The 26,638-nt window shown below is 42.9% G+C and overlaps 1 protein-coding gene across 1 annotated transcript; it reads left to right on the top strand.

Moving 5' to 3' along the window:
* The first annotated feature begins 318 nt into the window (after positions 1–318).
* Positions 319–24,951, top strand: F2R (coagulation factor II thrombin receptor). The gene is made up of 2 exons (XM_002744845.6): positions 319–582; positions 20,898–24,951. Exons 1-2 carry the CDS (start codon positions 492–494, stop codon positions 22,085–22,087), a joined length of 1,281 nt encoding a protein of 426 aa, XP_002744891.1. The 5' UTR covers positions 319–491; the 3' UTR covers positions 22,088–24,951.
* The last annotated feature ends 1,687 nt before the right edge of the window (positions 24,952–26,638 follow it).

Below are 26,638 nucleotides of genomic sequence, written 5' to 3'. Positions count from 1 at the left end.
GGCGAGCCGCGCGGCCCCGTTCCAAGGACCCCGCCAGTCTGAGTCACTGACAGCTTCGCGGGTCAACGACACCCAGAGGAAAAAACGTCTCATTTGGACTCCCCGGCCGGGTAGTGGCGGGCGGCCAGGACCCCGGGCGGGGCGGGGAGGGGCGCACAGAGCTACAGGGGCTGGCGGCCGGCGGCGTAGGGAACGCGGGGAGGGGGCGCCGAGCGGCGGCCGAGTCGAGACTCGCACTGCGCGCCGGGGGGCGCTGTTCCCCGCTCTTTCCCGCGCGCCCGCGCGCACCGGTCCCGCCCCGCCCCGCGTCCCGCCCCCGACACAGCGCTCGCGGAGGGGAGCTCGGACCCTGACCTTGCTCGCGGACAGCCCGCGCTCTGCCCGCCGCGCCAACCGGCTGCCTGACTCGCAGAAAATCGGGAGAAAGGGTGGAGCGGAGCCGCCCGAGGCGGGGTAGCCTCCCGGAGCAGCGCTGAGCCCAGCGCGGGACAATGGGGCCGCGGCGGCTGCTGCTGCTGGTGGCCGCCGGCCTCAGTCTGTGCGGCCCGCTGTCCTCCGCCCGCACCCAGGCCCACAGGCCAGGTGAGTGCTGCACGGGAATGGAATGCGCGGGCGGTGGGACGCCGAGGGGAGACTGCGGGGATCCCGGCTGCGCCTTCTCCTCACCCCGCCTCAGTTTCCTCCGAAAGCCAAACTGGCATTTGGGCTATCTAGAGTTTTTCCCAGTCAGGTTTAGGTGGGGCGTGCCACCCCCTTCGCGGGCCCCATTGGACTTGGAGGGTGCAGCCCGCCTGCCACGGGGTGTTGGATACGGAGGAGGATGGAGCGGAAGCCTCCTGGGGGAGCCTGCAGTCCCGCGCTGCACTTGCTGTCATTGTGTAGCCTCTTTCTCCCAGGACCACTCCCTAAAAGAAAAGATCTCACGTTTGCTCCACCAATAAACATTCCAATCTTTTCAATATAAAGTGGAGAACTGCTGCCGCTGAAGTTTTGCTTTGTTGGACTTTTTTTTTCTTGCACATTTTACGGGCTAGAAAAGTGATGTAGAGAAAAGCCCAGGCAGTCTTTTGGCACGTTTAGCAGAGAATCAGTACCAGATGTCCTGGCCCGGCCTTGGTTCCAGGAGTTGCTCACAGTGCGCGATACATGGTGACAATAGCAGACGCTCCGCGTGGTGGGGGAGGGGCGGGAGTGGGGAGGATTTTGTTGTTAAATAGAACCCATTCCTTATAAGTGAGTTGCAGAAAGAGATCCCTCCCCAGGACCGGGCTCCCTGGAACACTGTGGGAACCCAGTATTTCTTAATGAGATTTCTGATCCGCTGCAGGGAGAAGATTGCTCATGTAGAATATTTTCCCCACTAGTAGTCTATTTTTAAGTATCCGGTTACTTGACCAAATAAATAAATTTGATTAATTTATTTGGTCAGATATTTTCTATATCCCTCTCTCCAAAAGCAGGGCAGATGAGTTGTTTTTAGCCTGTAAAGGGACTAATTAGGAAGTGAGAAAAGTGTTTTTGAATTTCCTAATAACAGTAGTATTTTATAAGCTTTGAGCCATTTTTTTTTCCACGCAGAAAGAAGTTCTAACGGGTTTTCTTGTTATCGCTAAAAGAATGTGCACTCTGTTACTCCCACACTCAAAAAACGTGTAGACAAAATCAAGATTAAGAGGTGACAAAGACATAGCATGTTCTCTCCTCTCTTTGTTCAGGGCGAGTTTTGAGATGCTTTTGGGAAAACTAAGAGCTCCAGACAGGGGCCCCAGTGTGTTAACAGTCACTAGGCTGCCTGCCTGTAAATAAGTGAGCATTGTTGCCGAGCGTGTTTGTAAGAACACTGAGAACTCCTAAAAAATTGTGTGCATGATACATAATTTCACATTGCATCATGTAATTTGCTCGATTTAGTTTTGGGACAAGCTCTTGAGAATACAGTGTTTTGTTTGAGATGGGGGTAGTGGAATGGAGAACAGGGCTTATAGAAATGCTGCATCCATTGTAGCCACCCTTTCTCACAGTCGCCTCCCAGCAAGGTGTGTCGCCTCATTAGGGAGTGAAGTTAAAGGGTGCTGGTTTCTGCCATGCTTCTTACGTCCTCATGGGAAGAGTGGCACGTGTTAATATGGACAGCACTGGTGTAGACAGAAAGGCAGGTGGACGAACTTGGCTAGTTTATCAGCACTGGATTCTGGAACCACTCTGGGAGAGAAAGGAGAAAGGAGTATGACAAAATAAAAGGAGCACTTGCTATGTGCAGTATTCCCTGGGCCAGAAGGAATTTTCACTTAGATTGTCTCATTTCACCTTGTCAAAACACCTTGTTAAGGTGGGTATTAATCCCCTTTTGCTGGTTCTGAAACTAACACTCAGAAACAGTGGTCATGGGGTGGGGCTGTCCACCTATCCTGGGGCTTTGTCTTTAGAAAATTTAAAATGACTAATAAAATCAACCAAAGATAAGTTTACTTTTTATTACCACCATGCATTGGCAGTTCTAAACATTGTCTGTCATAAAGTAGTGGTACTGGGACTATGAGTGTCTCCCATCCTTGATAGCCACTTCTGTGATAGTTTATTGCTCAGGATTTCCAGCTCTGTGTGCTAAGAGGGGCTGAGAAGCCCTCCCAGGACTAGCCCTGCCCACCAAGCTGAGCTTTGCCAAAGCACTTTCCGACTTTCTGTTCCCACTCATTTTGGGAATGCCTTGTCACTTTGTGTGTGTGTCTCATTTTCCCAGTTAAGATTATAAAGTTTTATTTATCCCCATGGTGTGTGAAACAAATGTTCACTCAGCAGATAGTTGTTGAGAAATTTGTCAGTTTATCAGTTTACATTCCTTTGTCTAGACAATTTAAGTGAAATGACATGTGATCATTAAAAGGGCCAACGTCCTGGCTTGACGCAGTGGCACACGCCTCTAATCCCAGCACTTTGGGAGGCTGAGGCAGGCAGATCACAACACAAGGTCAGGAGATCAAGACCATCCTGGCTAATACGGTGAAACCCCATCTCTACTAAAAATACAACAACAAAAAATTAGCCCGGCATGGTGGCACACACCTGTAATCCCAGCTACTCCGGAGGGTGAGGCAGGAGAATCACTTGAACCCAGGAGGCAGAGGTTGCAGTGAGCCTAGATTGTGCCATTGCAGTCCAGCCTGGGCAACAGAGTGAGACTCTGTCTCAAAAAAAGGCGGGGGCCAACATCCAAGAATAAAAGGTGATGTTTATGAATTTTATAGGCTTTAGAGGGTTAAAGTGTTCAAGAATAACAGGCGGTAACTATGACACTACGACAGAGAGGACTTGGTGGACAATTCCACTTGCTGCCTTCCTACCTGCAGAGTCAAACCCAATTCTGTGGCATGGAATGGAGTGTTTCTCCCCTTGCAAGAGGGTTCTCAGCCTCTCTCCAGCCACCTCCTATTACTCACCCTCCAGTTCACCCAGGCCCATCCTCTAGATCTCCCTTCATGGAGCTATGCTTTCTCTGGCTTCTGTCCGCATGCCATTCCCTCTGTCCAGAATGCCCTCCCCATATCCCATACCTCCCACATTCATGTTTAATTAAAAACAGCTACTCTCTATGGAACACTGACTACAGAGGACACCCTGCTTAGGGACATTACACATACTGTCTTACTTAACAGCCCATTGAGCAGATGTCATCCTCATTTTACTGGTTAGGAAAAAGAGACCCAGAATGGTTAAGTCACAAATTGAGAAAGAGGTAGAATTGGGACTGGGCATAGTGGCTGATGCCTGTAATCCCAGCACTTTGGGAGGCCAAGGTATGTGGATCACTTGAGGCCGGGAGTTTGAGACCAGCCTGGCCAACATGTTGAAGTAATCTCTACTAAAAATATAAAAATTAGCTGGGTGTAGTGGTGTGCCTGTAATCCCAGCTACTTGGGAGGCTAAGGCACCAGAATCGCTTGAACCCAGAAGGCAGAGGTTTCAGGGAGCTGAGATGGTGCCACTGCACTTCAGACTGAGTGACAGAGTGAGACTCTATCTAAAAAAAAAAAGAGATGGAATTGGGAGTTGACCACAGGCCTATCTCTCTGAAGTACAGGCTTTCTTTACCACCCTCTATAGAAAGGAAGCCATTTAAACTCCCAGCCCATCTTACAGTAGAGAAGTAACCCACTGTGCTCCCTAGTACCCCTATAGACAAAGTCTGTGCCCTATTGCCTTGGTAGCCCAGACCCAGCACAGGGAGGTATTTAGTAAGCATTTATGCATGGATTGTGGTATCCTACCATTTGCATTTAACAGATGGTAAGGTGGGCTCTGAATAGATCTCTACTCATGAATATGCTAATTAATCAGATGTTACAAGAGATATTGCTAGTTAGCCTAAACAGAAAGACACAAAACTGAACAGTAGTTCTACCCTAAGCAGACCAGAAAGCTCTATAAAGCCTGAAAGTCAGATTTCTTATGAGCCAGTAAGTAATTTTTTGCACTACTGTCTGTCTGTCTATCTTTCTATCTAATATTTCTTAGTGGCTTTGCCTTTATTTTTATAGAACATGTCAGCATAGCAGGTTTTCAGGGTCCAAGTGCAGTGGCTCACACCTGTAATCCCAGCACTTTGGGAACCCTAGGCCAGATGATCACTTGAAACCAGCTAGGCAACATAGTGAGACCCCCATCTCTACCAAAAAAATAAAAATTAGCCAGGTAAGCCGGGTGCGGCAGATGACCTGAGGTCAGGAGTTCGAGACCAGCCTGACCAACATGGGGAAACCCCATCTCTACTAAAAATACAAACTTAGCCGGGCATGGTGGTATATGCATGTAATCCCAGCTACTCAGGAGGCCAAGGCAGGAGAATCGCTTGGACCCAGGAGGCAGAGGTTGCAGTGAGCCGACATCATGCCATTGCACTCCAGCCTGGGCAACAAGAGCAAAACTCCATCTCAAAACAAAACAAAACAAAAACAATGAGCCAGACACAGTGGTGTGCAGCTGTAGTCCCAGCACTCAGGAGACTGGGAGATGGCCTGAGCCCTGGAGTTCAAGATGGTAGTGCCCATGGTCATACAACTGCACTTTAGCCTAGGTGACAGAGTGGGAGAGATGCTGGCTCCAAAGTATTTAATAAATAAAAATTTAAAATTCAATTGTTTATATTTTAAAAAATAAAATTGAGGTAAAATTCACATAACATTACAATTAACCATTTTAAAGTGTACAGTTCAGTGGTATTTAGTTCATTTACAGTGTACAATGTACCATCCCAACCCTCCCTACTTCCAAAACACTGTCATCTCCCAGAAAGGAAACCCCGTCCCACTAAGCAGTCATATCCCATTCTCCCTTCCCCCCCAGGAACCACCAGCTTGCCTTTTGTCTCTATGGATTTACTAATTTTTGATATTTCATATCAATGGAATCATACAATATGTGGTCTTAGTGTCCGGGGAACTTTAACTAGGTGGGTTTTGTTGTTGCTGCTGTTGTTTTTTGAGACAGGGTCTAGCTCTGTTACTCAGGCTGGAGTGTAGTGGCACAAACTTGGCTCACTGCAACCTCTCCCTCCCAGCTCAGGCAGTCCTCCTAACTCAGCCTCCAGACTGCCTGGGCTATAGGCACCCACCACCATGCCTGGCTTATTTTTGTATTTTTGGTAGAGATGAAGTTTTATTACATTGCCCACACTGGTCTCAAACTCCTGGGCTCAAGCCATCCACCCACCTTGGCCTCCCAAAATGCTAGGACTACAGGCGCGAGCCACCATGCCCAGTCTTTAACGAGTACCTGGGCTCCCCTTCCATTGCAGATACTCACAAAACATTCTTGTTAGAAGAGTTATTAGAACCCAGGGCCTTGGTTTATTTTTAACTATGTTGCTAGTATTGAGGACTCCATAGTTTTACCATTCATAATTTTCTGTTGGTTTCATTTTTGTGTGATTTCTTTCATTCTGCCTTTTTCTTTCTTTTGCTTATGCCTACAACATCATAAATAGCTCTCTCTGTAAACCGAGATTTTTTTTCTCTGGATATGAGCTTTCACTTCCCCAAATACCCTCTCCCACACTGACCTTGTTATGGTACTTGGAGGAAGGCACTTAACAGGCCCAGACAGTTCTGTGTACGTAATTTGCTTTCAAAATTTAGTGGCCTTTTGAAACAACAGGAATAATCTGTAATTTGCCCTTGAAAACAAATTTATATAACTTTAGTAAAACACATTATGTAATCTATATTTCAAGTCTAAGATGAATTAAAAATCAAGTATGATGGTATTGTAGAATAGTGTTTGCAAATACAGTATTTTTGTTTTTGCTAACCAACAGTGAGAACTATAGAAATATCCCTCCTGACACCTTACACTAAAATTAACTCCAGATGGATTAAAGACTTAAACATAAGACCTAACACCATAAAAACCTTAGAAGAAAAGGCAAAACCATTCAGGACATAGGCATAGGCAAGGACTTCATGACCAAAACACCAAAAGCATTGGCAACAAAAGCCAAAATAGACAAATGGGACCTAATCAAACAACACCACTTCTGCACAGCAAAAGAAACAATCATTAGAGTGAATTGGCAACCAACAGAATGGGAAAAAATTTTCGCAATCTACCCATCTGACAAAGGGCTAATATCCAGAATCTACAAAGAACTAAAACAGATTTACAAGAAAAAAACAAGCCCATTCAAAATTGGGTGAAGGATATGAACAGACACTTTAAAAAGAAGACATATATGAGGCCAAGAAACATGAAAAAATGCTCATCATCACTGGTCATTAGAGAAATGCAAATCAAAACTACATTGAGATACCATCTCACACCAGTTAGAATGGCGATCATTAAAAAATCTGGAGACAACAGATGCTGGAGAGGATGTGGAGAAATAGGAACACTTTTACAGTGTTGGTAGGAGTGTAAATTAGTTCAACCATTGTGGAAGACAGTGTGGTGATTCCTCAAGGACCTAGAAATAGAAATTCCATTTGACCCAGCAATCCCATTACTAGGTATATATCCAAAGGATTATAAATTGTTCTACTATAAGGACACATGCACACGTATGTTCATTGTGGCACTGTTTACAATAGCAAAGACCTGGAACCAACCCAAATGCCCATCGATGATAGACTGGACAGGGAAAATGTAGCACATGTACACCATGGAATATTATGCAGCCATCAAAAACGATGAGCTCATGTCCTTTGTAGGGACATGGATGAACCTGGAAACCATCATTCTCAGCAAACTGACACAAGAACAGAAAATCAAACACTGCATGTTCTCACTCATAGGTGGGTATTGAATAATGAGAACAAATGGACACAGGGAGGGGAGCATCACACACTGGGGTCTGTCGGGGGGAAATAGGGAAGGGACAGCAGGGGTTGGGGAGTTGAGGAGAGATAGCATGGGGAGAAATGCCAGATACAGGTGATGGGGAGGAAGGCAGCAAATCACACTGCCATGTGTGTACCTAAGCAACAATCTTGCATGTTCTTCACATGTACCCCAAAACCTAAAATACAATAAAAAAAATTTTTTTTAAAGAACTGTAGAAATAACACTTTACATTGTGATATGGTAGCCGTGTGTTTTTTCAATAAATATGTGTGGGCATAATAATATATATGTAAACATGAAACAAAAGTTTTACCAAACAGCACTCACCTTTTTCTGCATTTTTTTGCATTTTGATATTTTCTACTCTATATTTTATTTATTTATTTATTTATTTATTTATTTTTTTTTTTTTTTTTTTTTTGAGATGGAGTTTCGCTCTTGTTACCCATGCTGGAGTGTAATGGCACGATCTCGGCTCACCACAACCTCCGCCTTCTGGGTTCAGGCAATTCTCCTGCCTCAGCCTCCTGAGTAACTGGGATTAAACATAAGACTTAAACATAAGACCTATGTTTAAGTCTTATATTTAAGTCTCAACTTAACATAAGACCAGGCATGCGCCACCATGACCAGCTAATTTTTTGTATTTTTAGTAGAGACGGGGTTTCACCATGTTGACCAGGATGGTCTTGATCTCTTGACCTCGTGATCCACCCGCCTTGGCCTCCCAAAGTGCTGGGATTACAGGCTTGAGCCACCGTGCCCGGCCTCTATATTTTATTTTTAATTCTTATTGCAATCCTGTGAATTGATTTCATAGCCATTACTAAATCTCTACCATAATTTGAAACATAATGCCGCAGATACAGTGAATGTTCCTGTGGTAGCCAAATCCAAGGCCTTATTAGCTTTTCAAGAAAAGTTCTGTTTTTCCAGAACTGTTGTTTGTTATTGTTCTTATTATATCTAGAACCTAATATTTGAGTTCAGATTTACAAACTGCAGAAGGACTTGGATGGGGTTGGGGATTAGGACAGCTTTGTACAGTACAAACAGTACTTTGTATAGTACCAAGCTCTCCCCATCCCCAGCCCAGGGGAGGAATTGGTGATCATTAACATCCTTGACTATGAATTAGTTTTCATTTTAGCTAGATGTCTTATGTCAGAGTAGAGAGCAGCATTCCCAAGACAGAGAGCTCAGGGCCTGTAACTTTTGGTGGAGAACAGACCTGGACGAATGGGGAAAGCCAGGGAATGAGAGCTGTTTCCAGGCAAGACCTACTTGCATCCTCACCCCCTCATCAGGCTCTGGCCTCCTGGCTGCTCCAAGCAAGAGCCCACATACTTTCCTTATGTAGCCTTCATGTCTGCTGTGGTGTTGGGTACACCTGCGTTTATTTCCCTGTAACTTCCCTTCTCCCAGCTTCCTCTTAGGCTTGCTTTCCTACACTTCCAGCGGAGTTCCTGCTCCTGGACGTGGAATGGGAGGAGAGGAGGCCTCATACTGGCAGCTTCTTCTCACCCCTCTGAGTCAGTCAAGAAGTCTACCTTTAGGCTGGGCACGGTGGCTTATGCCTGTAATCCCAGCACTTTAGGAGGCTGAGGCACAGATCACTTGAGATCAGGAGTTGGAGACTAGCCTGGCCAACATGGTGAAACCCCGTGCCACTAAAAATATAAAAATTAGCCAGGTGTGGCGGTGGGCACCTGTAATCCCAACTACTTGGGAGGCTGAGGCAGGAAAATCACTTGAGCCTGGGAGGCAGAGGTTGCAGTGAGCCAAGATCATGCCACTGCACTCCAGCCTAGGAGACAGAGTGAGACTCCATATCATATATATATATATATATATATAAAATCTTTAATTCTGCTTTTTCTGTAGCAGAGATTTTTGTTCACTTACTGCTCTTGCATCTATCTGCTCCATCTAGAACAGTCTTTTAAAGATGTTTTTCTGTTTTGTCCTTGAATGTCTCCCTGCTATCTCTATCCTGTCTGTAAGGGCTGAGTTATTGGTGTGTGCAGTTGGTATGCAGCCAAAGTCAGTAGGACTCCAGAATTCCTAAGCAACAGTTTTGGGCATCATCATGTTAAGCTATTCATTCACATGTCCACATACTGCCTACTGTAGCTAAAAGGATGAGCAGATTCATTTGTTTGATGAAATGTTGAGAGAAAAATATGGTATTCTTTTAGGAGTAGGTCATGAATCACGAGTTTTTAAAGAGAGAATAGTGTGGTGTGGACAAAGGGTACGACCTTTGGAGCTAGGCAGATCTAGATTCGAATCCTGGCTCCTCTACTTCATAGCTGTGTGACTTTGGATTACTTAGCCTCTCTGTGCCTCCATGTTGTCATTTATAAAATGGTAGTTGTAATGCTCATTTCATAGAAATATTAGAGTTACATCAACTAAGGCAAGTGAAGTATCTGGCACATAGTAGATGCTCAAAAAAATGGTAACTTTTTTGTACACCAATGCTTCCATATTCTAGAAAAGCTTTTGAAGAGTTGATACCAAATAAATTCTCTAAATATAAGGCTATCTTCAAACAAACATGACAAAAGAAAAACAAAAGCAAAAGCCCTTGCCCTTAACTTCTAGTGGCAAATAAACATGCATAAAATATTTGTTTTTTTTTTTAACTTTTATTCTGGGAGTTTTCAAACATACCCAAAAATGAACAGCATAATTACTCCCCATATCCATCACCCAGCTTCAACATTATTTACGTATGACCAATCTAGTTTTATCTAAACCCTCAACTTTCCTCCTCTCCCAACTGTATAATTTTAAAGCAAATCCCAGATATCATATTATTTCACTCATAAAGACATCAGTAAACATCCTTAGAGATAAGAACTATTTTCTTCACATAACCACATTAATAATACCTAAAAATAAACAATTCCTTTTTTTTTTTTTTTTTTTGAGACACAGTCTTACTCTGTTGCTAAGGCTGGAGTCCAGTGGTACAATCATGGCTCACCGCAGCCTCAACCTCCTGGTCCCAAGCAGTCCTTCCGCCTCAGCCTCCAAAGTAGCTGGGACTACAGGCACACACCACTACAATCAGCTAATTTTTGTATTTATTTTAGTAGAGATAGGGTTTCGCTTTGTTGCCCAGGCTGATTTGGAACTCCTGGGTGCAATTAGTCCTCCTGCCTGGGCTTCCCCAAGTTTTGGCATTACAGGCGTGAACCACCGTGCCCAGCCTAACAATTCCTTAATATCATCTGATAATCAGTCAGTGTCCATAGTTTCCCTATTGTCTCATAAATACCTTTTAACAGTTGGTTTGTTTGAATCAGGTTCATACAAGGTCCACCATTATATTTTAATCTGTAACTGTCCACCCTACCCCTTTTTTATTGCTATTTATTTGTCAAAGAAACTAAGCCGTCTCTCTTAACTTTTCTACATACTGGATCCAGCTGACTGCATCTTTAACTCATGGAGCTTAACATGTATGAAATGTTTCAATTCATTTCCATCGTTATTCTTTAGATGATCAAATTGTCACTTCTTTGGTCAATAGGAGCCCTTTCAGATTGACTCTAGTCTTTTTGACCTAACTCTGATATTCTTTGAAGTTATTCAATGTTTATCTTATGTATTTCCTTCTCCAGATCTGGAACTAGCCATTTCTTTAAGGAGCCCCAGTTCTTTTCATTGGAAAATGGTGTTTGAATCTGAGGGAGTGAAGCATTCCAGTAATGCCGCTGTTTTCCGCTTGAGAGAGTTAGTGTGTTTCTGTTATTTTTCTGTCAACCTCCTCTTCACTTCTCTTTAGCCTGTAGTGTTGTTTCAAATGTTGTGCTCCTTGTGGGAATGTGGGCAAAGTCCTGGGACTTCTGCTCTGTTAATTCTCAAAAAGCGTGAGCCCCGTAGGGCAGAACTATGAGTCAAAACCAAGGCTTGGTGTATCATGAAACGCTGGGGTGGCGTCAATCCCTGGATCAAATGGGACATTCAGAGAGCCTCTAGTCACCCCTCTACTTCCAGAACAGATCTCATCAAGGTCAGAAAAAGTGTTACTAAACTCACTAATTTTTTTAAATCTCCAGAGTAAAATAAAGAGTCTGTATTTAAACTAATAATTTCCTGTATTTGATAACAAAACTATTCTAGAGCAATTTAGAGAAGCCTAAATTAAGCAAAACTTAGCAAATAGTATGAGAACTGAATTTAGGACTTCTGCTGCCTTTTTTGTGAAACCATAGCTTAACAACAACAAAAACGCACAAAGATAAATGATAAGAGTTTTTGGCACCCTGACAAGCACGTTCTCTTTGACCTGCGCTGAGCTAGGACTGGAGGAAAAGTGAAATACTTAAACTCAAATTTCAGCCTAAGGGTCATGAGCTACTTGGAATTATCCAGTCACCTTTGCACTGGTTTTGTCCTTTCTTTGATGCTGGTATGTACTACATTTTTTCCTGACGCTCTTTAATTTCACAAAAAACAGAATATCAAACCTATAGTGGCAAGAAAAGGTTACACCTTGGGCAGTGATATTTAACTAAGGGATTATACATTCTTCCTGAACTCTAGCCTATAAAAATGTCATGTTTCCACAAGTATAATGTTTCTGTCAGAAGTACTGTACTGCCTGAGGGCTAAACAAGTACTTATTGCCCAAGCACTAAATACCGAGTAAAGTGTAGTGACAGTTTTATTTTCAGACTAAGGGATAGTATCTGAGGAGCGTAGATGTGAGTATTTATTCACATTGTATTAGTTTCTCAGGTACAATCTTGATTCATGTATGTAAGTGTACATGTTCATGTGCACTTTTCCCCCTCTGTGCATCATAGAAGTCCATAATCTGGCCAGGCTTCCAAAACTGCAGAGGAGAATTGCATTATTTTAAGGTTCCTCGGCAGGTGCAGTGATTCATGCCTGTAATCCCAGCACTTTGGGAAGCCAAGGCAGGTGGATCACTTGAGGCCAGGAGTTCGAGACCAGCCTAACCAGCATGGTGAAACCCCATCTCTACTAAAAATACAAAAATTAGCTGGGCATGGCGGTGCACACTTGTAATCCCAGCTACTTGGGAAGCTGAGGCAGGAGGATCACTCGTACCAGGGAGGCAGAAGTTGCAGTGAGCCTAGATCGCACCTCTGTACTCCAGCCTGAATGACAGAGCAAGACTCCGTCTCAAAAAAAATAAATGAATAAAAGGTTTCTCTAGGTCAACATTTTTGCATATGCATGTTTTTTGTGATATTAAAGTGTCAGAACCACAAACAAAAATCTGAAATATTTTAAAAGCGCCGGTAGCCATTCATTCTTTTCTTTCACCTCCCACACAATCATTGTGATTTTGAGGATAGCGTCACATCCACAGGGGCTGTTGGTGCCAAGGTCAGGCTTCTGTGTGACTGGGGCAAGGTGAACACAGAGTAAGTTACATGCATTGCAAAGATAAGAGAGTGATACTTCCAGAAAAACTTGTGAATTCAAAATTTGATTTATAGCTCTGAATCTTAGAGCTATATAATTTACAACTTGTTCATTCCCTCACTGTACTAAAAAACTATAAACATTGCTAGGTAGGAGGCAAGATGAACCTAAATTTTATTTTAATTTAAAATAATTCAGTGAGCAAATAATTGGGTATAAAAGCACATTACCTGGAAGTGGGAGAGGAAGGATAATAGTAATTTCTTAAACTGCTTAATTATTAGAGTTTCCAAAGTGAATGTATATCCTATTTCCACACGGGGTGCTCCAGTTACCAGATTTGTAGGCCAGGCAAGCATTAGCATCCCATTTTAATGATTCTGAGCTAAATTCAGAGAGGTTAAGTGATCCCTGACCACAGTCAATATTAGAATACAAATATGTGCCTACCACAGGCAAGACACTGTGCTGGAGGTTCAGAGATTAACAGGAACAGTTCTTACCTTTAAGAATCACCCAGAGGCCGGGCGCGGTGGCTCATGCCTATAATCCCAGCACTTTGGGAGGCCGAGGTGGGTGGATCATGAGGTCAAGAGATCGAGACCATCCTGGTCAACATGGTGAAACCCCGTCTCTACTAAAAATACAAAAAATTAGCTGGGCACGGTGGTGCGTGCCTGTAATCCCAGCTACTCGGGAGGCTGAGGCAGGAGAATTGCCTGAACCCAGAAGGCGGAGGTTGTGGTGAGCCGAGATCGTGCCATTGCACTCCAGCCTGGGTAATAAGAGCGAAACTCCGTCTCAAAAAAAAAAAAAAAAATGCAAAAATTAGCTGGGCATGGTGGTGCACGCCTGTAGTCCCAGCTACTCGGGAGGCTGAGGCAGGAGAATTGCTTGAACCCAGAAGGCGGAGGTTGCAGTGAGCCGAGATCGTGCCATTGCACTCCAGCCTGGGGCAACAAGAGCAAAACTTAGTCTCAAAAAAAAAAAAAAATGTTAAGAATCAATCTAGACACATTCATCACTGGAGACATTCGTTGCTTCCCTGTGACAGATCTGCCAGGCCACCCTTTCATTATCTGGAGACTGTCTCCTAACTTTGCTTAGGTAGCTTGACCTCAGCCCTACACTGCCAGGCTCTACTCTGTTGTCTCTTTGTCTCTGAGTTGGTACCACTCTAGCTTTGCTCTCCATTTTGGAAATGGATGCCAACATATTGTATTTTATTTTCTATTTCTAGAATTTCCACTTGTAATTCTTTGCTGATATTTCCTATTTTCAATTCATTTCAATGAAATATATATATATATGTATATATGTAGATTGATTGATTGTACATGGTTGTAATACATTCTTCAAAATCCTTATCTGCTAATTCCAACATCGGAGTCAACTTGAGGTTGGTTTCCACTGATTGTCTTTTTACTTAGGACTGGGTCACTTTTTTTTTTTTTTTTTTTTTTTTTTTGAGACAGAGTCTTGCTCTGTCGCCCAGGCTAGAGTGCAATGGTATGATAATACCTCACTGCAGCCTCAATCTCCCAGGCTCAACCTATCCTCCCACTCGGGCTTCCTAAAATGCTGAGATTACAGGTGTGAACCAGCATGCCTGATGGCCCTGTTTTTCTTTTATTTCACACAAAAAAATTATATATTTATACTGTATAACAATGTTTTGAAATATGCATACCTTGTGGGATGGCTAAATCAAACTCATAGCATGTATTACCTCAAATGCTTATCATTTTTTGTGGTGAGAACACTTAAAGTCTACTCTCTTAGCAGCTGTCAAGTATATAACACATTGTTATTAACTATAGTCACCATGTTGTACAAAAGATTTTCTTTTTAATGTATTCCTTTTTGTTGTTGTTTTTTGAGACAGAGTTTGCTCTTGTTTCCCAAGCTGAGTGCAATGGCATGACCTTGACTCACTGTAACCTCTGCTTCCCGGATACAAGCAATTCTCCTATCTCAGCCTCTCGAGTAACTGGGATTACAGGCATGTGCCACCACGCCCAACTAATTTTGTATTTTTAGTAGAGACGGGGTTTCTCCATGTTGGTCAGGTTGTTCTCAAACTCCCGACCCAGGTGATCCACCCACCTCAGCCTCCCAAAGTGCTGGAATTACAGGTGTGAGCCACTGGGCCCAGTCTAAATTTATTTTTTTTTAAAGAAATTTTGTATCCTTTGACCAATGTCTCCCCAGTCTACCCTATCCACCCATCTAACCCCAGACTAGTAACCACTGTTTTATTCTCTGCTTCTATGAGTTCAAGTGTTTTAGATTCCACATATAAGTGAGATCATCCTATATCTGTCTTTCTGTGCCTGGCTTATTTCACTTAACGTAATGTTCTGTCAACTCATCCATGTTGTTGCAAATGACGAATTTCCTTCTTTTTTAAGGCTGAATATTATTCCACTGTGTATATACACCATATTTTTTATTCATTTATATATCAGTGGACACCTAGTTTGATTCCGTAACTGGACTATTATAAATAATGCTGCAGTGAACATGAGATTGCAGCTAGCTCTCTGACATCCTGATTTTATTTCCTTTGGATATATGCCAATAGTGGAATTGCTGTATCATATGATAGTTCTGTTTTTTGTTTTAGAGGAACCTTTATACTGTTTTTCTTAATGGCTATGCCAATTTAAATTCCCACCGTCAATATACAAGGGTTCCCTTTCCCCATATCTTCACCAACACTTACCTTTCATCTTTTTGGTACTAGCCATTCCAACAGGAGTGAAGTGATAACTCACTGTGGTTTTAGTGTTCATTTCCTTGATTAGTAATATTGAGCATCTTTTCATATTCTTGTTGGCTGTTTGTATGTCTTCTTTTGAAAAATGTCTATCCAAGTCCTTTGCCCATTTTTAAATCAGGTTATTTGTTATCTTGCTGTTGAGTTATATGAGTTCCTTATATATTTTGGATATTAACCCTTTATCAGATGTATGGTTTGCAAATATTTGCTCTTGTTTCATAAGTTTTCTCTTCACTGTTGGTTGTTTACTTTGCCGTGCAGAACCTTTTTAGTTTGGTGCAGTCTCACTGTTCTACTCCTTTTCTTGCCTGTGCTTTTATGGTCATTACAAAAAATTATTGCTCAGAACAATGTCATGAAGCTTTTCCTCTGTGTTTTCTTCTAGTGTTTTTACAGTTTCAGGTCTTATGTGTAAGCCATTAATCTATTTTGAGTTGGTTGTTTATATAGTATGAGAAAGGCAACAAGAGGTCCAGAGTTTATCACTTTTGTATATAGGGAGGTTAGATCTGGTGATATGGTTTGTTCTGTGTTTCCCACCTAAATCTCATCTTGTAGCTCCCATAATTATCACATGTTGTAGAAGGGACTCAGTGGGAGATGACTAAATCGTGGGGACAGGTCTTTCCCATGCTACTCTCATGATAGTGAATGCGTCTCTCAAGATCTGATGATTTTAAAAAAAAGAGTTTCCCTGCATAAGCTCTCTTTTTGCCCACTGCCATCTATGTAAGATGTGACTGACTTGCCCTTCCTTGCCTTCTGCCATGATTATGAGATCTCCCCAGCCACATGGAACTGTAAGTTCAATAAACTGTTTTCCTGTATGAATTACAGGAAAAAAATACTCTGGATTTTGTTATATTCCATCAAAGCGTGTTGGTGTTTTTGCTTTAGCAGCCAATTAATTTGGTTCTACTCAAATGTTCGACTCTTTCTCTCTTGAGCAGAAGCTCAAATATCACGTCAGTTCTTTTATTTTTAGCAGAGGTGCTTCTCATCTTCCCTACACATGCATAGTTCATGGGTCACCCAAACCCTAGGACAGAATTTACACTGAAATTTAGGGTTCCCTCTCTCTGACTTTTCCTTTCTAGGATTCACTCCTAACTTTGCAGTGACTGTGTTTGCCCTGAACTCTGTCCTCTGGTTCTATAGGCCAAAAAGACTACAGATTAAAAAAAAAAAAAAAAAAGCAATAAAAAAACAAACAAACAAAAAGAAAGACTACAGATTTTCCATCTGGGTTTTAGTCATGCTTTATGTTAATATAGACACTGCTGTTGTATAGGAAAAACCAAACTATTTTCTCAAACTGTTTTCTCTTACACAGCACTTCACTCAGTCCTTCTGACTCCACATGGCTGGAGCTTGTTTCCACATATACCAAGCAACCAGTTCTCCTACAGATTCTCCAGTGGACACCAGCTGGGTGTCCCCAGATGAAACGCAACTCTTTAATATAATTCAATTTTGACACTGTCTATCTACCTGGAGATAGCATCAGATTCCACAGGTTAAGGGCTCAATCTCAAAAACTGCCTTCTGCTTCAGATGCCAGTCATGACTTCTGGCCACACTGTATATTGGGAGTTCCCAAGGCCCCCTACTCAGATTTGATTAATTTGCTAGCTTGGTTAATAGAACTCAGGGAAGCACTTTACTCACCTTTATCCATTCATTATAAAGAATATTACAGGGGATACAGATGAACAGCCACATGGTAGAGAGCCATAGGGCAGGGTTTGCGGGAAGGAGCACAGAGCTTCCATGCCTTCTCTTGGGCACCACCTTCCAGGAACCTCCGTGTGTCCACCTATCCAGAATCCCTACCCTTAAATCCATCTTTTGGGGTTTTTATGGGGCCTTCATTTCATAGGTATGATTGATTACATCAATGGCCATTGGTATTCAACTTAACCTTCAGCCCTCTCATTTCCTTAGAACTTGAGGGGTGGGGTTGAAATACTAGCTCCCATTCTGAAGCCATCTAGGGGTCTCCACCACCAGTAGCTTCCATTGCACCAGCAGGTTGGTCTCCTTCCAAGTAGCTGGGATTACACCCGGCTAATTTTATTTTTCGGGTTCCACCATGTTGGCCAGGCTGGTCTCAAACTCCCATCCTCAAATAATCTACCCACCTTGGCCTACCAGAGTGCTGAGATTACAGTCATTAGCCACTGCACTCAGCTTCAAGATAACCTTTTTTAAATTCCAAGGATTTTAGGAGCTGAATGTCAGGAAATGGAAAGACCAAATGTATTAGTCTGTTCTCACGCAGCTGATAAAGACATATCTGAAACTGGGTAACTTATAAAGAAAAAGGCCAAGCATGATGGCTCACTCCTGTAATCCCAGCACTTTGGGAGGCCAAGGCGGGCGGATCACCTGAGGTCAGGAGTTTGAGACCAGCCTGGCCAAGATGGTGAAGCCCCATCTCTATTAAATATACAAAAAATTGGCTGGGTATGGTGGCACGTACCTGTAGTCCCAGCTACTCAGGAGGCTGAGGCAGGATAATCGCTTGAACCTGGGAGGCAGAGGTCACAGTGAGCCAAGATTGTACCACTGCACTCCAGCCTGGGTGACAGAGTGAGACTCCGAATCATAAAAAAGAAAAGAAAAAGAGGTTTAATGGACTCACAGTTCCATATGGCTGGGGAGGCCTCATAACCTTGGTGAAAGGTGAAAGGCATGTCTTAGATGGCAGCAGGGAAGAGAGAATGAGAGCTAAGCGAAAGTGGTATCCCCTTATAAAACCATGAGATCTCATGAGACTTACTACCATGAGAACAGTATGGGGGAAACCTCCCCATGATTCAGTTATCTCCCACTGGGACCTCACACAACACATGGGAATTATGGGAGTACAGTTCAAGATGAGATTTTTGGGTGGGGACACAGCCAAACCATATCACCAAATATATATTTCACGGTATCACAGGCACCCACATCAGCCTTCTCTCTAGCTAAAAGTCAATGAAAACAAACTCACCAAGTGCCATTTTTTGTTCCAAGATTCACCCCTCCCTTTCTCCACTCTCCCCTTCCACCACCTCAGGAACCTAAATGCCTTCAGGTCATTGATTTCATGAGAGAACGAGGTGGAGAGGGAATTTAGAGTTTAACGTTGTGATCAAACAGATGGTTGGCTCTAACTTAAGGAGCCATGCCAGAAGCAGAAATTCCACATAGAAAGTTGAGGAAATTTCTTTTTTTCTTTCTTTCTTTTTTTTTTTTTTCCTGAGACAGAGTCTCACTCTGTTGCCCAGGCTGGAGTACAGTGGTGTGATCTTGGCTCACTGCGACCTCTGCCTCCCGGGTTCAAGCGATTCTCTTGCCTCAGCCTCCCGAGTAGCTGGGATTACAGGTGCATGCCACCAGACGGGATCTTAAAGGTTATAGAGTTAGAGTCAAGTTCATATGGGACTCAGGACTCCTGATTCTAGGACCATTGTTCATGATAGTAGTTTTCATCTACAGTCTTCAGTTTGCTTACACAGGAGAATATAGAAATCTCTCATTATATCTGGGTCCAAGCCACAATCCCTGGGGTTATCTTTTAACATAGCCACAAGGAAGCCATCACCTCAGTCATTCTTCTGCTTCTTTCCTGAGCAGGGCAGCAGAGTGGCAGATGTTCTTGGCCACTTGTGCCAGGCCAACCAAGGTTCCTGGAGTATCAACCAGATGTCAAAATAAAGACTCAGCTATACACGTCCTTTCCCACCAAAAAGGTCCATTTGTTGCATCATGCCTCTCTATATAAGCTTTGTTTCTAGGAAAGGTTCCACTGCTGAAAAACAAAACCAAAGGTTTGAAAATTCACTGTGTCTATCCAACTTTGTGCCAACTTTTTTTAAGAGACAGGGTCTCACTCTGTCACCTAAGCTGGAGTACAGTGGTATGATCATAGTTCACTGTAACCTCAAAATCCTGGGCTCAAGCAATCCTCCCACTTCAGCCTCCTGAGTATCTAGGACTACAGGCATGTGCCGCTATGCCTGGCTAATTGTTTTAATTTTTAATTTCTGTAGAGACGGGGTCTTGCCATGTTGCCTCAGCTGGTCTCAAACTCCTGGGATAACAGGCATGACCCAGCACACATAGCCCCTGCCAATATTTAAATCCTCTAACATTACTTCTAAGTGACTTGTGTGTCCAGCCTTTGTTGTGAGCACTTCCAGTAACACAGACTTTGCCTTTTTTCCTCTGTGGTTTCTCTCTTCAGTCTTCCCTCCCCAGCTTCCCAAGACCCAACAAAGGCTTTTTTGTCTGTTTCTCTTCAATGGCAGAATTTTAGCAAAGCTCATTGGGAGGAAGAGCTGACTGAATTTCAGCTGCTAAGTGTTGCTTTTCTTTGATGAGCATTTCAAATGGACCTTTTTGGTGGGAAAGGACGTGTACAGCTGAGTCTTTATTTTGACATCTGGTTGATACTCCAGGAACCTTGGTTGGCCTGGCACAAGTGGCCAAGAACATCTGCCACTCTGCTGCCCTGCTCAGGAAAGAAGCAGAAGAATGACTGAGGTGATGGCTTCCTTGTGGCTATGTTAAAAGATAACCCCAGGGATTGTGGCTTGGACCCAGATATAGTGAGAGATTTCTACATTCTCCTGTGTAAGCAAACTGAAGACTGTAGATGAAAACTACTATCATGAACAATGGTCCTAGAATCAGGAGTCCTGAGTCCCATTATGAACTTGCCTCTAACTCTAAAACCTTTAAGAAATCCCGTCTGGTGGCATGCACCTGTAATCCCAGCTACTCGGGAGGCTGAGGCAAGAGAATTGCTTGAACCCGGGAGGCAGAGGTCGCAGTGAGCCAAGATCACACCACTGTACTCCAGCCTGGGCAACAGAGTGAGACTCTGTCTCAGGAAAAAAAAAAAGAAAGAAATTTCCTCAACTTTCTATGTGAATTTTTCCACTGAAAAGGGACAGGTTTCATGGATAGCTACAAACTAAATGGAGGAAATGTGCATGTGGAGGCATACGGAGGAAAGAGAAGCCATCAAAACTGAGAGTGATTTGTTTATATAGACAGTGGCTAGTATAGAAATCACTGATTGATTCATTTATGTCAAGTACTCAGCCTTTCCTGATGTCTTCAGGGTAACTCTCATTCACCTTTGTCTCTTTGAGGGGCAGAGTTTTAGAAGTATTTGCTTATATCAAGACAAATGTTACACAGTATTTTGAGTTGGCTTACTCTCCAACAAAGTCTATCTATGCCTCTTCTGCTCTTTACCACCCACTCTCCTGATAAGAAAACATAAAACAAACAAAAGTAAAACATGCTCTCCACTTGTTGCTTTTGCCTTGTTGATGCATTCACTTCTCATATTTACAAATTTTTTTATTTTATTTTTCAGAGTCAAAAGCAACAAATACCACCTTAGGTCTTCGGACATTTTTTCTCAGGAATCCCGATGATAAATATGAACCATTTTGGGAGGATGAGGAGAAAAACAAAAGTGTGTTAACTGAATATAGATCAATCTCCATCAATAAAAGCCGTCTTCTTCAAAAACCACTTCCTGCGTTCATCTCAGAAGATGCCTCCGGATATCTGACCAGCTCCTGGCTGACACTCTTTGTCCCTTCCGTGTACACGGGTGTATTTGTGGTCAGCCTCCCACTAAACATCATGGCCATCATTGTGTTCATCCTGAAAATGAAGGTCAAGAAGCCGGCGGTGGTGTACATGCTGCACCTGGCCACTGCAGACGTGCTCTTTGTGTCTGTGCTCCCCTTTAAGATCAGCTATTACTTTTCTGGCAGTGATTGGAAGTTTGGGTCTGAATTGTGTCGCTTCGTCACTGCAGCATTTTACTGTAACATGTATGCCTCCATCATGCTCATGACAGTCATTAGCATTGACCGGTTTCTGGCTGTGGTGTATCCCATCCAGTCCCTCTCCTGGCGTACTCTGGGAAGGGCTTCCTTCACTTGTCTGGCCATCTGGGCTTTGGCCATTGCAGGGGTAGTGCCTCTGCTCCTCAAGGAGCAAACCCTCCAGGTGCCCGGGCTCAACATCACCACCTGTCATGATGTGCTCAACGAAACTCTGCTTGAAGGCTACTATGCCTACTACTTCTCAGCCTTCTCTGCTGTCTTCTTTTTTGTGCCGTTGCTCATTTCCACAGTCTGTTATGTGTCCATCATTCGATGTCTTAGCTCCTCCACGGTTGCCAACCGCAGCAAGAAGTCCCGGGCTTTGTTCCTGTCAGCTGCTGTTTTCTGCATCTTCGTCATTTGCTTCGGACCCACAAACATCCTCCTGATTGCTCATTACTCGTTCCTTTTTCACACTTCTACCACAGAGGCTGCCTACTTTGCCTACCTCCTCTGTGTCTGTGTCAGCAGCATAAGCTGCTGCATCGACCCCCTGATTTACTATTACGCTTCCTCTGAGTGCCAGAGATACCTCTACAGTATCTTATGCTGCAGAGAAAGTTACAATCCCAGCAGTTTTAACAGTAGTGGGCAGTTGGTGGCAAGTAAAATAGATACCTGCTCTAGTAACCTGAATAACAGCATATACAAAAAGCTGTTAACTTAGGAAAAGGGACTGCTGGGAAGTTAAAAAGAAACGTTTATAAAAGTGGATAACTTGAGGATTCTATTAGTCCCTGCCCAAACTGTATTGACTTCACCTCCTAAAAGAACAGATGTATGACTTGCATACCTGCTTTTTATGGGAGCCATCCAGCATCTGTTTTTGTTAATAACCAGAAAGATAACAGGATTAGAAGACCGTGTTATTCCAAGGGTATATTGCCAATGCTACAGTAATAACTGAATGTCACTTTTGGATATAGCTAGGTGACATATATATATTTATATGTGTGTATGTATGTAGATGTATACATCACATATATTATTGCAGTGCAGTTTAGAATAGGCACTTTGAAACCCTCTTTTCTTCCCTCCCAGCAATTATAGAAATAATCTCTGATTCTCTGATTTAAGTCTAGGTTGGTAGAGTTTAACCCTGAACATTTGAAGATGTTTATCAACAGTGAGAGACTCCATAGTTTGGGCTTGTACCACTTTTGCAAATAAGTGTATTTTGAAATTGTTTGACAGCAAGGTTTAAGTTATCAAGGGATAAGACTTAGTACTATCTGTGTGTAGAAGTTCTAGTATTTTCAGTTTTAAACAAATCCAAGTTTGAATTCCTAAAATTATGGAAACAGTTGAAAACCCCTGTTTTGATATGGGTAGTATTTTTTACATTTTGTACACAGTATACATAAGCCAAGACTGAGCCTAAGTCCTCTAGTGAAGGTACACTGGCTTTCAGAGTAGCCTATTCCTGAGAGCTTCTAGCGTCTGCCCCCGATGGAGGACTCAGAGCAGCAGACACATGCCTGGGCCGTGTCAGACACAGATTGGCCAGAAACCCTCCCGCTGAGCCTCTCAGAAAGCAATGAGACTGGGGCCACCACATTTGCCCTCCTTCCCCATGGGATCGGCTGTGAACTGATCATGTTTATGGAAACTGGCAAAGCAGAATGTGATATCCTAGGAGGTAATGATCGTGAAAAACTTCTCTACCCATCTTAAAAACAACGAAAGAAGGCATGGACTTCTGGATGCCCATCTACTGGGTATAAACATATTCAGTAGTTGTCTTGAAAGGTCAGTTCTGATATGGAAGCACCCATTATGTGCTATGGGCACTCAGATAGATGCTGGGTGTACAGAATGGAATAAGACTGAGACCTGCCCTCAGACGCAAAGTAGATGATGCATAGAGTGTGATGTATGTGTAGTAAATGTTTCACACAAGCAAGGCCTGTCAGCTAAAGAATTTTGAAAATTTGGGTTCCTATTTCTTGTGGTTATAACTTAGTGAAAACATAATCCAATACAAGACATATATTTTGTTAAATAAGTCTGATTTAATTGGGCACTATGTATTTACAAATGTGTTGTTCAATAGATTGCTCAAATCAGGTTTTAAGAATCAGTCATGTCAGTCTGCTTAGAAATAACAGAAGAAGACTGGGTGCAGTGGTTCACTCCTGTAATCCCAGCACTTTGGGAGGCCAAGGCAGGCGGATCATGAGGTTAGGAGTTCAAGACCAGCCTGACCAACATGGTGAAACCCCATCCCTACTAAAAATACCAAAAGAATTAGCCAGGTGTGGTGGCACATGCCTGTAATTCCAGCTACTCAGGAGGCTGAGGCAGGAGACTTGCTTGAACCCGGGAGGCAGAGGTTGCAGTGAGCCAAGATTGCGCCACTGCACTCCTGCCTGGCCAACAGAGCAAGACTCCATCTAAAAAAAAGAAGAAGAAGAAGAAAAGAAAGAAATAACAGAAGAAAATGGAATTAGCATTGAAATCTAGGAAAATTATTCTATGATTTTAAAATCATTTTTTAACCTCCTCAGTATCAAGTATAGAAAATCTTCATGGAATTCACAAAGTAATTTGGAAATTAGGTTCAAACATATCTCTTTTTTCTTGTGAAAAAATGGTAGCATTTTAAACAAAATAGAAGGTTGCAAGGCAAATTTACCTATTTAAAAAGAGCAAACTTGCTGGGCGTGGTGGCTCACACCTGTAATCCCAGCACTTTGGGAGGCCGAGGCAGGAGGATCATGAGGTCAGAAGATCAAGACCATTCCGGCCATGGTGAAACCCTGTCTCTGCTAAAATACAAAAAATTAGCCGGGCGTGGTGGCACATGCTTGTAGTCCCAGCTACTCAGGAGGCTGAGGCAGGGGAATCACTTGAATCCAGGAGACAGAGGTTGCAGTGAGCCGAGATCATGCCACTGTACTCCAGGCTGGTGACAGAGCAAGACTCCGTCTCAAAAAAAAAAAACTATTTCTAAATACCGTAGAATAACTTACATGAGATATAACTGTATTGTAAGTAGAAGCTAGCACTGGTTTTATTAATTTAGTGACTATATTCATTTTATCTAAATCAGTGTAGGTTTACTGTCATTGTTTATTAGTCTGTATAAAAATATGCTGTCATTACTGTACTTGTAAAATAGTATGTCACTGTTTTTGTGTTCACTCTTAAAAATGTAACCTATAGGCGGGGCACGGTGGCTCAAGCCTGTAATCCCAGCACTTTGGGAGGCCAAGGCGGGTGGATCACAAGGTCAACAGATCGAGACCATCCTGGTCAACATGGTGAAACCCCATCTCTACTAAAAATACAAAAATTAGCTGGGCATGGTGGCGTGTGCCTGTAATCCCAGCTACTCAGGAGGCTGAGGCAGGAGAATTGCCTGAACCCAGGAGGCGGAGGTTGCAGTGAGCCGAGATCGCGCCATTGTATTCCAGCCTGGGTAACAAGAGCAAAACTCCATCTCAAAAAAAAAAAAGAAAATGTAACCTATATTAATAAATGTGATCATTTGCTTGGCATCTCTTTGGAATAAATTAGTATTGTATCTTTCTGGTCCTGGCATACTTTAAGGGGTTAACTGAAGAGCATTTAATAAAGAGGTGATTTGCAGAGGTATGGACAGGGTTAAAGGAACCAACAGGGAGTGGTGAAGCACCCCCAGAGACTAGCAATCAGGGGAAGCTGTTACTGCCCTCAAGGCCCAAGTAGAGGAGGGAGCACACTGATCCCTCTCCCTTACCCTCTGATCTCTTGCGAGGCCTCCCCTTGACCCTAATCGTAACCCAAAACTTAGTGGTGAATTCGTCCATAAAGATCAGCTTCCTTGAGCATGGAGAATGGATCTGGGAGAAGAAATACATGAGGGAAAAAAAAAAACCAGCACCATTTCTGCCAAAGACATTGAGTGATTCTCTCGCTCTCTTAATCCCTTCTTAGGAAAATTTAACCTTATTGAGGATATGCTCATCTTTCTGAGTTATAGATATGGGTAGTGTCTGCAGTTCTTTCCTAGTGAGAGAAAAATTAAATGTCAGAGCAGAAAGGAAATCCATAGAAGGGCTGTGCTGTCTTCTCTGGCTGAATGGCAGTCCTTTGCCATCTAGCACTCCCTCAGGCAGAAGGGAAGAGGGCAAATTTAAAGGAAGATGACTAGTACTTCTCAGGGTTGAAAATCAAAAAATTTTTTGTACATTGTATCTAGATGCATAGTCAATGAAAATTGTTTTCGCTAAACAAGGATTTTGTTAACAGAATTTTTATAAGTTAACACAAGCTCTTTAAGTTTCTGAGGTCTGGATTCTTCACGTGTGTTTCAAGGAATGGACTTAGTTCAAAAAACACTTAAATTTTGCTAATACTTTTTGGCAGGCACAGTGGCTCACACCTATAATGCCAACACTTAGGGAAGCTGAGGCTGGAGGATCATTTCAGGCCAGGAGCTTGAGACCAGCCTGAGCAACACAGTGAGACCCAGTCTCAATAAAAAAATTAAAAAATAACCTGGCATGGTGGCGCTGTGGTCCCACCCCCTCAGAAGGCTGAGGTAAGAGGATCATCTGAGGCCTGAGGCTGCAGTGAGCCATGATCACACCACTGCACTCCAGCCTGGCCAACAAAGTGAGACCATGTCTCCAAAAGAAAAAGAAAAAAATCTTTTTTCCATGAAGCCAAAAATAGCATTTTTAAGGAAATGGAATGCTTGGCTATTGAATATACACTGGGAAAATTTTACGTTATACTTCTGAATTTAAGAAAGTAAACTGTTGACATGTCTTTGAAGAAGATGAGCTACAGAAACAAGTGGAAAAAATGAAGCAGCATTGATGGTCAAGCTATTTACATTTCCGGGGCCTAGACCATCCACTAGTAGCTTGTCTTCAGCCAGGTGCTGTCGTGAAAATTAAGGGGGAAAACAAACAGGTCACCAATGGTGATTTTCTAGCATAAATACCATGTTGTGTGGCTATGCCTTTCAAAATTACTGGACCAAATGTGTGTGGAGAGTGATTGACCACAAGATAAACGTAATTGTGTTTTGTGAAGGAGGTGTGGTTAAGTGAGCTGCAATGTGAGAAGAGAGGAGAAATTCTCCAATGCAGTTATTCTTAGAATTCCTGAGACTCTTTCGGATCTGCAAGGTCAAAACTCTCCTAAAACACCAAGATATTATTTGCCTTTTTTGGTCTGATGCTCTCACAAGTGGACAGATGAGTTTTCCAAAAGCTACACAACAGGT

This window comes from Callithrix jacchus, chromosome 2 (assembly GCF_049354715.1).
Source record: "Callithrix jacchus isolate 240 chromosome 2, calJac240_pri, whole genome shotgun sequence".
NCBI classification, from domain to species: Eukaryota; Metazoa; Chordata; class Mammalia; order Primates; family Cebidae; genus Callithrix; species Callithrix jacchus.
Note: the sequence above shows the minus strand (reverse complement) of the source record. Positions and strands in the feature narration are given on the sequence as shown.